Source organism: Hemiscyllium ocellatum, chromosome 31, assembly GCF_020745735.1.
Source record: "Hemiscyllium ocellatum isolate sHemOce1 chromosome 31, sHemOce1.pat.X.cur, whole genome shotgun sequence".
NCBI lineage: Eukaryota > Metazoa > Chordata > Chondrichthyes > Orectolobiformes > Hemiscylliidae > Hemiscyllium > Hemiscyllium ocellatum.
In genome coordinates, this window is record NC_083431.1 from 8,812,167 (window position 1) to 8,826,311 (window position 14,145).

Consider the following 14,145-nt stretch of genomic DNA (forward strand, 5'->3'; position numbering starts at 1 on the left):
TCCTTCACTGCTGCTTATGTTGATCACACCACATGAGTGCCAGGAAATGACAATTGCCAAGAAGAGAGAACCCAAACACTCCCCTTAACATTCAATTATCATCATTGATTCCATCATTATTAGCTCCTAGGGATTCCCATTGACCAGAAACTAAATTGGACTAGCTATAAGAGCAGGTCATAGACTAGGAATTCTGCAGTAAGTAATTTGCCTGAGTCCTCACCATCTAAAGGGACAAGTCAGAAGTGTAATAGAATACTCCTCACTTGCTTCAACTACTTTAGCCCAACACTCAAGAAACTCATCATCAGCCAGGACAAAGCAGCTTGTTTGACTGGCACCCCATCTGGCACCTTCAAGTTTCAATCCCCCTAAGACTGATGCTGTGTGCATCAAATACAAGATATACTGCAACACTAACTTTTGATAGGTCCTGGATTGAAAAGTGCTTTGTACAGAAGATAACTGCCTGCAAATTGCCCTCTAAAACATCTATCCTTACTTGGAACAACATTGTCACCCTCTTTACTGTTCCTGGGCCAAAATCCTGGAACGATTTCTCGAATGGCATTGTGGATGTACCTACATGGAGTGGAGTGGTTCAAGAAGGCAGCTTGCCACCACCTTTTCACGGACAACCTGAAATAGGCAATAAAGATGCTAGCCAGCAACATAAATCCCATGAAGGAATAAAAAAACTTTGCAAGTACCAAAGCAACCAATCAGGGTACATTGTTGACTTAAAATTAAAAGCTTATAAGAAACAAAGAGTTTAGCAGCTGTGAATTGAGTTCAGAAACTAAATATACAGTAAATTAACTAAAACTAAAGTGGGGAAAATGAAGTTCGATGCTAAGAGGATACTATCAAAATTAAGCTACAGAAATAGTGATATGTAGTAGCTCAAGGCTTCCAAAAGTCTGATGGGTCACAAAGCAGTACCACAGAAAGGCAAATGTAGGTCTTGAAGCACTCCTGATCTCAGTTATTCAATCTAGCAGAAATGAAAGTGCAGGTTAGACACTTGTTTTCCTACCTATCAATATAATATGGACCAATCATTCCTCATTTCCTTGCAACCAGTTACAGAACAAGAAAAGGAGGAACTTAAGCAAAGACAGATGCTTCAGGTTCCTCCACACCTCACCACCTCCCCTAACACAAAGAGGGATGAGAGATCTATGCAAAGTGGAAAAAAACGAAGCAAACTAGTTATTTTGATTGGCATAGTAGTATCCAAACTGTTCACTTGCGTAACGTTTACTTTTATTCAAATTAAAGAGCAGCAAAATACAAGAGGTTAGAAAAGAAGGAGATTCGAAAAGGAGGGGAGGACAGGAATGGCAGCAGGGTGGTGGTGTGGAAAGAAGACAACTTGAATTTTCACTACTTGATTGATCAACTGATATCACTCATGCACTGATAAAAAGGGTTCCTGATTATGCTTTCAAATTTATTAAAGGCCAACTTCGTAACCGGAGAAATTAGTGTAAAAATATCCAAATCACCGAAAGTTTCCTCACTACCAGTCTTGTTGACTTTAAAATGGTTTCATGCTTTCACTATAAAAAGTGGAGACAAGTTTCTAATTGATCTGTTAAGTATACCAGTATCAAATGGGGCAAAATCAGTGTTTAAATTATTTACTGTTTGCAGTTACCTTATGATTCAAACTTTTAGATAGAGGCAGTCAGCTAGAAGGGATGCTCCAGCCCCTCAAAAAGATGCTGTCAGACAGCAGCTACAATGTGGCTCAAGCAGGCAGTCTGGAACTTGAGGAGTAAAGGTGCCCTGGTACAGACCTCTGGCAGCATTGACTAAAACTGCATTCTCGAAGTTCAGGAAGGCAATGGGTCATGAAACGTGAAGCAGGATCGGAAGGTGGCAAGAAGTAAACAATATTTTTCTTGGATAATAAAATCAACTTGAAAACAAAAAAAAAAATTATTTATCAATGTAGAAATTTAACAATGAAAAGTACTTCAACTTAGGGTATACGCTTCAATATTTTTCTCCAATAAGGCTGGCTCAAGGGAAGCCAACTCATGTCATAATCAAGTGACATGAGCTCCTATAGAATCAAAGTTGTGATTTTCAGGAATGCAGTCACAACTTTAAGAGGGAACTTCCTGTATTTTTTTTGCTTTGGTTATTTTTCTTCCATCTTTGTTTTGTAAGCATATTTATTAGCAAAGAAAAAAAGATTTTTTTGACTTTACAAAAATGTAAAGTTATGGAAAATATGACAAATACCAGTAGAATAAAAAGAAAATCACAAATTATAATACAACTACTGTCTACTAACTACTAACTTACCTTATAAAACAAAACCAAACACTCTACAAAACAACACCAATAAATAAGGTGACTAAAAAAAAAACAAATGAACACATAAAAGCATAATATAAACAAAATAACAATGCTTGGCACAGAGCTCCTAAACAAAAAAAAAACCAGGAGTGTTTATATATACATGTATTAACTCAGGAAGCCCCCTTCCAGGGCCCAAGGCTCAGCATCGTCATTTATATAAATAATTTGGATGTGAGCATAAGAGGTATAGTTAATAAGTTTGCAGATGACACCAAAATTGGAGGGGTAGTGGACAGTGAAGAAGATTACCTCAGATTACAACAGGATCTTGACCAGATGGGCCAATGGGCTGAGCAGTGGCAGATGGAGTTTAATTCAGAAAAAAATGCGAGGTGCTGCATTTTGGGAAAGCAAATCTTTGCAGGACTTATACACTTAATGGTAAGGTCCTAGGGAGTATTGCTGAACAAAGAGACCTTGGAGTGCAGGTTCATAGCTCTTTGAAAGTGGAGTCGCAGGTAGAGGGGTGACCTTATAGAGGTTTCCAGGATTATGAGGGGCATGGATAGGATAAATAGACAAAGTTTTTTCCCTGGGTTGGGGGAGTGCAGAATTAGAGGGCATAGGTTTAGGGTGAGAGGGGAGAGATATAAAAGGGACCTAAGGGACAACGTTTTCATGCAGAGGGTGTTGCTTGTATGGAATGAGCTGTCAAAGGAAGTGATGGAGGCTTGTACAATTGCAACCTTTAAAAGGCATTTGGATGGGTATATGAATAGGAAGGGTTTGGAGGGATATGGGCCGGGTGCTGGCAGGTGGAGTAGATTGGGTTGGGATAACTGGTTGGCATGGACGGGTTGTACTGAAGGGTCTGTTTCCATGCGGTACCTCTGTGTCTCTATCCTGGTTAAATATCATGGATATCCTATCAGGCCCTACCAACCAGTAGGCGATAGAAGGCACTAACCAAAAGGGTGCTTGCGGCACTTAGCAACAACTTCTCTGTATCGGGATTAAAAGGCTTAGTGAGAAGCGTAATCTTCTTCTAAATGAAATCCCTAACCTGAAAAGAATGGAAAAGATCTCTACTGGGCAGCCCATATTTGCAGCTCAATTGCTCAAAAGACATCATAACCTCCTCCTCAAACAAGTCTCCCAAACTAGAAACTCCTCTCGCTAACCCTGAGTCCATCATTCCTGGTCGGAACCCCGGCATACCAACTATAGGTGTAAGTGGCCAAGTCTTGGATAAACAACCCTCACTCTGATGCATTGCCCTTCATGCCTTGACTGTACCAATAGCAATGGGGTTCCAGCAGTGGTCCATAACTGTCCTCAACTTATCCATGAGCAAGAGGTTAATAAGAGGGCACTTTGCCTGGGAGGCCTCAATATTCAGCCATACTAAGCTTGGATCATTACCTACCCAATCGCACATAAAGGACAGCAGGGGACTCAACTAATACCTCCTGATGTCTGGGAAATCAACTCCTCCCTCTCCTTGAGGCAAGTGCAATTTACTAAGTTTGATGAGGGGCCGCTATGATGCCAAATGAAAGAACCAAACCAATCCATAAGTTTCTGCAGGGTTGACCTGGGAAACATTATAGGGAGCATACGCATGGGATAAAGCAAATGAGTGAGGACATTCATCTAAAAAGGGTTATTCAGCCCAATCACAAAATTGGAAGAGCCTCCCACCTCTGGAGATCCCACCTAATATTGTCGAGCAGATGAACAAAGTTAGTCCAAAAAAAAATCAATCAAACACGGGGTTAATAAAAAGTACCTAGGTATCGGAAACCCACCCATGACCATTTAAAGCGGAACCTAGGGTCACCTTCAACCTCTGGCACTTCCTTAAGATCCCCCAAAGGCATAGCCTCCAACTTTGCAAAATTGATCTTATATCCTGAAAAAGCCCCAAATGAATTAATACATTGCATCAAATGGGGTCCGGAGGTCATCGGGTCCGATAAAAACAGAAGGTCATTATCTGCATATACTGTAATCTTGTGTGCCCACGATCCCTCTTCCGGAGCGGTTATGTGGGCGTTCTGATGAATGGCCTCTGCCAGTGACTCTTATCACCAACGTAAACAACAATGGTGAGAGAGAGCAGCCTTGACGCCTACCAATGCCAATCCTAAAGTTCCCAGACTTTGCCCAGTTGGCGATGACCGTGGCCAGAGGGTGGCGATATAAAACCTCCACCCATCCAGCAAAGACCCTACCCAGCCCAAATCGTTCCAAGACATAAAAGAGATACAGCCATTCCACCCAGTCAAATGCTTTCTCTGCATCTAAGGAAATTAACAACCCCTGGAGATTGTTGCTGACATACCAGGATCATATTCAGCAACCTTCTAATATTATTAGAGGACCTTCCGCCCCTTAAAAAAACTTGTCTGGTTCTCTTTGACAATATAGGACAACACCTCTCTAATCTTAGCGCCAAAATCTTAGACAGAACCTCAACATCTGAATTTAATAGAGATATGGGCCTGTATGAGACATAATCCTGAGTCCTGTGGGCGGCACGGTGGCACAGTGGTTAGCACTGCTGCCTCACAGCGCCTGTAGACCCGGGTTCAATTCCCGACTCAGGCGACTGACTGTGTGGAGTTTGCACGTTCTCCCCGTGTCTGCGTGGGTTTCCTCCGGGTGCTCCGGTTTCCTCCCACAGTCCAAAGATGTGCGGGTCAGGTAAATTGGCCAAGCTAAATTGCCCGTAGTGTTAGGTAAGGGATAAATGTAGGGGTATGGGTGGGTTGCGCTTCGGCGGGTCGGTGTGGACTTGTTGGGCCGAAGGGCCTGTTTCCACACTGTAAGTCTAATCTAAGTCTAATCTAAAATAATCCTCAGAAACCTCCCCCTTCTTAAGAATGAGGGAAATGTTAGTTTCTCTCAAAGATGGGGGTAGGCATTCATGCATTTCAGAGTGATATGTTAGAATAGTTTTTGTATACACAATCTTACGGCATTGTGAGTCTCCATTTACTGGTGTTCGGCGCATTGCAAGCAGTGTTCTCCCTCCCAGGTATTCAAGGGTCTCTGAAAGGGAATATGGCTAGGTGTCTTGTTAATGGTGCACCTGGAACATCAAGGGAAGTCATTCGCCTGTTAGAGGGAAAGGTTGGTATCTCCCTGTTGCATGAAACCCATCTTGATGATAGGCAACACATGAAGTTACAACAGGGAGGCTATGACCAGGTATTATTTTCATCCTTTCCTACTAAAAGTAGGGAAGTGGCTATACTTATCCAGAAAAATCTTCTGTTCACACTATTCGAGCAACTGAAAGATGAGCAAGAGTGGTTTGTGATACTTCAGGCCCTGATATATGGGGAGGAATTTGGCATTTTAAATGTCTATTGCCCCCCGGTGCATCACCTCAAATTTTTGATTACAGCCTTCTCTAAGCTGAGTGCCTTTGGAACATGGCACATTATTATAACGGGGGATTTCAACTGTCTTTTGGATCCAACAGTGGGGCAGGATGCCTAGTGGGCCCCCAACTATTTCTTTGCAGGCCAAGCAAATGACTGACTTATGCAAGGAGTTGGGTTGGTGAACATTTGGAGATATCTTCACCTTATTGGCAGGGACTTCACCTTTTTTCAATCCCACATAAATGTCACTCGAGGATTAATCTTTTTCTGGCTCCCTTGACCCTTCTGGATTCAATTATGGGTTGTAAAATTGGGAACATAGCTATTTCTGATCATGTAGCGGTATATTTGGACAGGAAGGCCAAGAGTGAGGGGTTAGATTCACGGCACTGCCAACTGGATCCTTTCCTCAAGGATTCCAAATTTGTAGAATACTTTTTGAGGGAGTTTCACAAGTTTTTGACCATCAACTCCGGCATGGCTAGTAGTCAATCTATGCTATGGGAGACTGCTAAGGCCTTTGCTAGGGGATTAGCTATTACGTATTCGGCTAGCCGGAAATGACAGAAGGGGGAACAGCAGCATCTACTTGAGATGCGGCTGAAAGCTGCTGAGGCTGCACATTTTGCAAGGCCTTGATTACTAGCCATGCCGGAGCTGATAGGCAAAAAATCCAAATATACCGCTGCGTGATCAGAAATAGCTCTGTTCCCAATTTTACAACCCAAGAGAAGACAAAGTCGATAGCGTGGTGCTGGAAAAGCACAGCTGGGTAAGGAACAACCATGGAGCAGGAGAATCGATGTTTCGGGCATAAGCCCTTCATTAGGAACGAGGCTTGTGGATTGGGGCTGAGAAATAAATGGGAGGGGGTGGGGTTGGGGGACGTAGCTGGGAAAGCAATAGATGGATGTAGGCGAGGGAGAAGGAGATGGGGAAAAGTCAGGGGAGGGGGGTGAGGAATAAGGAAGCTGTTGAAATCTACATTCATTCCATGTGGCTGCAAGGTCCCAAGATGGAACATGAGGCATTCTGTGGTAACGGTTTGGCAGTGGAAGTGGTCCAGGACCTGCATGTCCTCGACGGAGTGAGAGGGGGAGTTGAAACGTTCGGCCACGGGGCAGTGGGGTTGGTGGGTGCGGGTGTCCCAGATGTTCTCTGGAACAATCTGCAAGAAGGATGTAGAGGAGACCACACTGAGTGCAGTAGATGACATTGGAAGAGGTGCAGGTGAATTTCTGACAGATGTGGAAAGCTCCCTTGGGACCTTGGATGGAGGTGAGGGGAGTGGTGTGGGTGCAGGTTTTGCAATTCCTGCGTTGGAAGGGAAAGGTGCCAAAAGCGTGGTGTGGGCTAGTGGGGGTTGTGGACCTGATGAGGGAGTCATTGAGGGAATGGTCTTTTTGGAATGCTGATAGGAATGGGGAGGGAAATATGTCTCTGGGGTGGGGTCCATTTGGAGGTGGTGGAAGTGACAGAGGATGGTGCGTTGTATGCAGAGGTTGGTAGAGTGTACGGTGAGGATTGGTGGTGTGTGAAGTGGAGGGCATTGTCAACCATGTGCAAAGGAACGTTACGATCATGGAAGGAGGCAGCCATCTGGGACTTTGAGGTCGAATTGGTCATCCTGGAAACAGATGCAGAGGAATTGGGAATAAGGGATGGTGTTTTTATAGGAGATAGGGTAGGAGATGATGTAGTCTAGGTAATTCTAAAAATTCACCTGCACCTCTCCCAATGTCATTGAATGCATCCGTTGTATCTGGTGTGGTCTCCTCTACATCGGGGAGACCGGATGCCTACTTGTGGATCATTTCAGAGAACATCTCTGGGACACCTGCACACACCAATTCTACCGCCCCGTGGCTGAACACTTCAACTCTCCTTCCCACTCCCAAATATTAATGTGTGTTCCCAAGGCATTAAAGGAACAACTCTCTCATAGGAGTTAGCCAGGGATGGCAAAAAACACCAATATGCCTTGGGTGTTAGGCAGAGCTGTCCATGGCAGTTCTAATGAATCGCTGCCATCTTGCTGAGACATTTTTCTTCCATCTTATTCAATTGTTCTTTCCCTATCTCCACTTCTCCTTTTGTATCCAATTTCATGTTAATTTCACCAACTCAGTTATATTTTCCTTCTCATTCCTCAACTGGTAATTTCATAATTCTTTAAATCAGATTGGTGAGTATGTACAGCTGCTAGTCCTGTTCACTCAGATGCACTATTTGTCTCACTGCATCATTATTAGCTCATGCTTCCAGCAATATGTCATATTGAATCATTTTAAAATCCAAGAATGTAAAAGTAAATCTAACTAATGACAGATGCCATTATATTCCCTCTTACCGCAAAAATGTCCCATCACTTCCGTCCAGAAAAAAAACAATTAACTAACAGCTTTGTTTCCTTCAGGTTGAGGAAAACATAGCTGGTGCAAAATGTCAAAAGAAATTGTAATGCAAGTAAAACACTGCGAATAAAACAAGTGTCATTTAAAATCCTTATAAAACCACATTTGAACTTAAATTTTTTTTTAAAATACAGGCTATTACATGAAATCATTTGTAACCTTTTTTTCCCCAAAAATTGCTACAATGTCAAAAGAAACAAAGTACATTAGAAGACAGGTGAGAAAATACTGATATCAACAATGATAGCTACTCTGTGCTGTGACCAATGACTCAGGGAGCTGGCTATTATTTGAATGCTTCCGAGGACTGTGAAAGCAGCTAAATAAGGAGGTGGTGTATAATATATGCAGGAAAAATGTTAGTCATCGAGGTTTGATACAATCAAAATGTCAACCTGTATCGTTTAAATTCCTATTTGACTGGAGTGTGAAGATTGATTATAGATACTGACCTCTTTGAGATTGTTGACTTGCTGAATGTAACCTGTCTGAGCCACCTCGAGTTGGCTGATGTACCAATTTTGATCACGGCACTTCTGGAAGAATGTAGGAGCACGCACCTGGTACCTGCAACATTGAGACAGACGAGTGATTAATAGAGTCTAGCATTTCTAAAATTGATGCGTTAGCCAAATGAAATATTGATCAACGTGAACAGATTTTAGACATCGAGAGAAATCAGAGGTATGAAGTCAATACAAAATGTTAAATGAAATCATAATTTAAACTAATATTCACAGTTTCACTAAGACTAAGACAATTAATCATGGTTTAGTGTCAAAATTAATAGCAAGGTAATAATGCCAGTCTAACAGGAAATTGAATCACTTCAAAGATTCAGCGATACTTGCAGGCAATTTCTCTAGAGTAAATGATTGTGAAATGAGCCATCTTGCAATAAAAACTGTATATGAGGTAAATAACTTGCATCTGTACGTCACCATTTACATTCTTAGAATATTCTAAAGTGACTTAGGTGACAGTCACATGTGTAGTCATTTGTTATGTAGGCAAATATAACCAACCAACCAACCAACCAACCAACCAATCAGCATTGAGCAAGATCCACAAACAACAATGAGATTAACAATCAAGTAATCCCATTTTGATAGCTTCATCTGAAATAAATGTAGGCCTGAAATGAAGATATTTTTCTTTGCATGCAATCATGCCACGGATATTTCAACTTTCAAGCCTTGTTCAATAATGAAATACTGGGTAATCACAGTAGGGGAAAGTAGCAAGGTGATTCAATGCTATTAAATACCTAACTGGTGTTCATTTCCAATTTGATTATAAGAAACCTGGCTACTTCAGTTTTAGTGACATTTTATACATAGGGATTTTAACAGACTCTGCAGAATGAACACAATTCTAAACATAACTAATCCAGTCTATAGAATAATGCAGATGCACACAGAGTTAACAACTGCCTAGCCCACATCTCTGATTTTTTTTTCAAAAAAGGCACAACCACAAACACCTCCCCATGTCTTTCACATCCCAGGTTGGTAACCTGCCAGCCTTTGCCATAATTGCTCAAAATTAAGGGCGGACTGGACGCAACCATTATTTAGTCAGAGGTACCAATTGGGGCAGAGATAAAGGCAGATGGGCTGCTTTGCATCTCACCTTCACCCGGGAAAGCTGTAAACAAGTCAGGATTGGGTATTCGGAAGGATACCCAAGTAATTTTACCAGCCCCACCCCGAGTGAGGTCTCAAACTTGCTCAATTGAGGCCTGTTAAATTCTGTCCCGAGTTTCCATTTACCACACTTCCAACAGAACCATGATTATTAATTTCAAATAGGAAGGGAAATAAAAACACACTTCATCAGTGAATTTGAACAGCAATTTCAAGCTCCTTCTTACAAACTCTTGTGCAGCAGTTCGATTGCAAGGCCATATTTACATTCTCATCTTAAAGACAAGTATCATTTGCAATCTCCCTTCTGATGATGTTTTAAACAAAGTTATTGCAATGACCTTTACTGAGGAACTGTCTTTTGTTTGAACCCATTACAGGTATACACTTTAGTTCAAATTATGTGATTAATTTCTGCACTAAAATCCAGGAAGTGTTTATTCATAAAAAGACAGATTTGTCATTTGCCTCAAATCTACTTAAAAATCAATTTTAAGAAAGGACAACACAAATCTAAATAAATACTGCCATCTTCAGTTGAAAACAGGTAACAGTGGAACACAAAGAACAGTGGTGACTAAAAACAAACTGCTGGCAAATCATGCAGATCCATATTTAAAAATGTTAGAAAATACGAAAAAACACTGAGCAGACTGGCTATGACAATGCTGACATTTTCTATTAGGTAGAACTAGGAAAGAACTGCTGAGGGACAACAAGAAGTGAGACACTAAACTAGAAAGCAAAACTGCAAAAAGGTAACAATTTCTGCATTAATATCTGAATCACAACCAAATTGGCATAGGGAATGCACTACAGGAAAGCCACGCACACACACCAACCATGTCCTGCACAACAACAGCAACCACCCGAACACACAAAAGGAGCTGTATTAGGATCCTGTTCAAAAGGGCTACAACACACTGCAGCACTCCCGACCTACGAAGGAAAGAAAAACACCTCCAGAGTATTCGCCAAGAACAGATACTCCGCAACTCCATCCACAGATGCCTAACAGACAAAAAGTGACGAGAACATGCCTCCACCTAACTCATTAGCAACGCTACCTTACATAAAACACGTCTTGGAACTGACAACCAAACTTGTCTGACCACTGGGATTCATGACAACTCAATAACCTACTGCCACGCTCAGATGACGACTCACCAGGACAAAAGACCCAATACCCATCATGTACAAGACTAACATAATTTACAAAATTTCATGCAAAGACTGCACGAAACACTATATAGGACAAACAGGCAGATAACTAGCAATCTGCATCCACGAACACCAACTCGCCACTAAACACCCTGGTCCCGCTGTACCGAATAGCCACGCGCAGATTACATGGATTGCAAATTCGACTAGGACAGCACAGCCATCACAGGATAAGCCAAACTGAAGACAGCTAAAGAATTTGTAGAAACATGGTACTTATCCACGAACTCCATCAACAAGCACATAGACCTAGACCCAATATACCGGTCAGTACAACAAACAGCTGGAACCACCAGTACAACAACCAGCAGGAAAGGAACCAAATAAATTCCAGAAGAGAGTACAGCTGCGCTTCACAGGACACTCTACAGCACTGAAGATGTAACCTAGACAGGGACGAAAGTGTATGCAAATCAACTTCTCAGCTCGTGAACATACCCAAAACTATGACAGCCAGTACCCGAGCTACAAATCTTTTTGCAAACCTTAACAGGGAAAATAAGATTAGAGAAATGAATGCATGGTTGAAAGACAGGTGAGGGTTCTGGTTCACAGAGCACAGGTACATCACCTGTGAAAATGGGATTTGTACTTTTGGGATCATGTGCACCAGACCTCCATTGGGACTAGTGTGCTACTGAGCAGTGTAGCTAGTGAAGCACAAACAGTTTAAACTAAAGGTTGTGATGTGGTATCAGAAAGTGAATCAAGTTAGGGTTTAAGTAGTAACAAGGAGTAGAGTTGAGGCAGGACAGCACATTTGTAATGAGAAACCAAAAAAAAGTCAGTGAATGATAGGAAAGGACAGAGAGAAATAAACCTTAGAGTACGCTAACTGTCAAGACTGAATATTACAAAGGGGTCAAAAAGACAAAACTAAAGGCTCTGTATCTGAATGAATGCAACATTTATAACATGCTTGGGGACAGCTAAAAAAGTCAAGGGATGACACAATGAATTTAAAAAGAAAATTAATTCATAGGATGCGGACATTGCTAGCTATGTCAACATTCATTGTTGATCCCTAGTTGCCAAGAGGGCAGTTAAGAGTCAGCTAAATTCTTGTGGGTTTGAAGTCACACATAGATCAGACCAGGTGAGGGCAGCAATTTCCTTTTCTAAAGGACAGGAGTGAACTAGATGGGTTTTCTGACAATCAACAGTGGTTCACGGTCAGGGCGGTACGATGGCTCAGTGGTTAGCACCAGAGACCTGGGTTCGATTCCTGCCTCGGGTGACTGGCTGTGCAGTGTTTGCACACTCTCCCAGCATCTGTGTGGGTTTTCTCCAAGTTCTCCTGTTTCCTACCACAATCCAAAGATGTGCAGATTAGATGAATTGGCCATGCTAAATGTGGGTTTGGTTACAGTGTTAGGTATATTAGTCTGAGACCTAAATATAGGGTAGGAGAATGGGTCTGGGTGGGTTACTCTTCGAAGGGTCGGTGTGGACTTGTTGGGCCGAAGAGCCTGTTTCCACACTGTAGGGAATATAATCTGGTCTAATTACTAGATTCTTAATTCCAGATTTTTATCAAATTCAAGTTCCACCATCTGCCATGGTGGGATCAGAACCTTTGCCCCAGAACATTAGCTGGGTTTCTGAATTACAGTCACCCTTAAATGACGGTCAGAGGGACCTTGGTGTGCATATCCACAGACACCTGAAGGTAACAGAGCAAGTAAATGAAGTGGTTAAGGTGGCAGGTGGTATTCTTGTCTTTATTAGCAAAGACATGGAAAACAAGAGCAAGGAGGTTTTGCTAAAATTGCACAAAGTGTTGTTTTGACCACCACATTATAGCAAGGACGTCACTGCACTAGAGAGCTGCTGAGGAGATTTACCAGGATGCTGACTGGACTGGAGCAACGAGGAAAGTTTGGATAGGCTGGGGTTGTTTTTCTTTGAGCAATGAAGGTTGACCAGGGATTTCAGAGAAAGTATACAAGATTCTAAATGGACATCGATGGGGTGGATGGGAAAGTAGGTTCTCCCACCCCCTCCCCCCACGCTCCCCCTCCCCCCACGCTCCCCCTCCCCCCACCCAATTAGTTGAAGGATCAAAGCCAAATGACTCATTTCTGTGCTGCAAACATCTATGAGAAGTCTGGCTTATTGGATGAGAGCTCTTGCATTGATTAGGGATAGCACATAAATCAAAACTGAATTCCTCCAGAGGCTGGACTTACTCAAGAATTCAACAGACTAATTAGCTCAAATTATAATAAGTTGAAAACTATTGAGGAAGTGAGAAAAATGAAATATACAAAACATTGATTACCTGAGCACCAAGGTATCATTCTGCATATTCAGGTAACCCTCACTGGGAAGAAGATCCAATCGGAAGAAACGATTGTAACCCCAGCATTCTCCAACCTCAAAATCAGAAGCAAATTCTCGAATAATGTTTTTAGTTGGATCATTAGAGGCTTGATGAACCATCTCCACGCGGTACTCATACCTAGAAAGAGAGAGCAGAGAACAAACAGCACTTAAGTTTGTGTGTAACACAAACATTTTGCAGTTTAATGGAAATAATTCTAAAATTAAGGATTTAAAAACCTCCATTTTATTATTCCTTAGTCAACTGTCAAAATTAAAGCCTGAATAAATATTTTGTCTTTAGATATTTACAAGCATTTCCGAAAACACAATAAAGCTTCAGAATTTTAAATACTTCAACTACACTCCACTGTTAGAATATTTCTTGTATAATCTTTGAGTTCAGAGTCAGAGTCAGAGTCAATCATAATACAAGGAATTTTTTTTAAGAAAAGCTGTTTATATTCACACAACCAATTCTGAGAGAAAAACCATTTGTAATTTAGCATATATTTGCATTTCCCTTGTTACAATTAATTTATTCTCATACTACATGACTGCAAAAATCAAGTTATACATCTTTAAATGTAATTGCTTGTTCATAGGCATTTCAGAGGCATTATTGTAGCACAGTGGTAATGTTCACATCCCACCAGCTCCAGAGTGTAATAACATCACTAAACAGGGTGATTAGAAAAATAGGTTAAAATAAAACTTGACACTAGGACATGCAGGCAGGTCTTCGAGCAAACGACCAAAACACAGGCTAAAGAGATAGGTTTTAGAGAGCAGGGAGATGGAGGGAGGTGAAATAACTCCTGTCACCAAGTCACCCTA

At 41.7% G+C, this 14,145-nt stretch overlaps 1 protein-coding gene across 3 annotated transcripts in view; it reads right to left on the minus strand.

Annotated features, from left to right (window-relative positions):
- The window catches only part of trim37 (tripartite motif containing 37), a 108,675-nt gene that overhangs the window by 38,122 nt on the left and 56,408 nt on the right, over positions 1 to 14,145 (minus strand). For all 3 annotated transcript variants that reach the window (XM_060847836.1, XM_060847838.1, XM_060847837.1), the window contains exons 15-16: positions 13,268 to 13,447; positions 8,572 to 8,686 (exon numbers count right to left, since the gene is read on the minus strand). In XM_060847836.1, the coding sequence (XP_060703819.1) occupies positions 8,572 to 8,686; positions 13,268 to 13,447 (295 nt within the window). The remainder of the gene's footprint in view (positions 1 to 8,571; positions 8,687 to 13,267; positions 13,448 to 14,145) is intronic.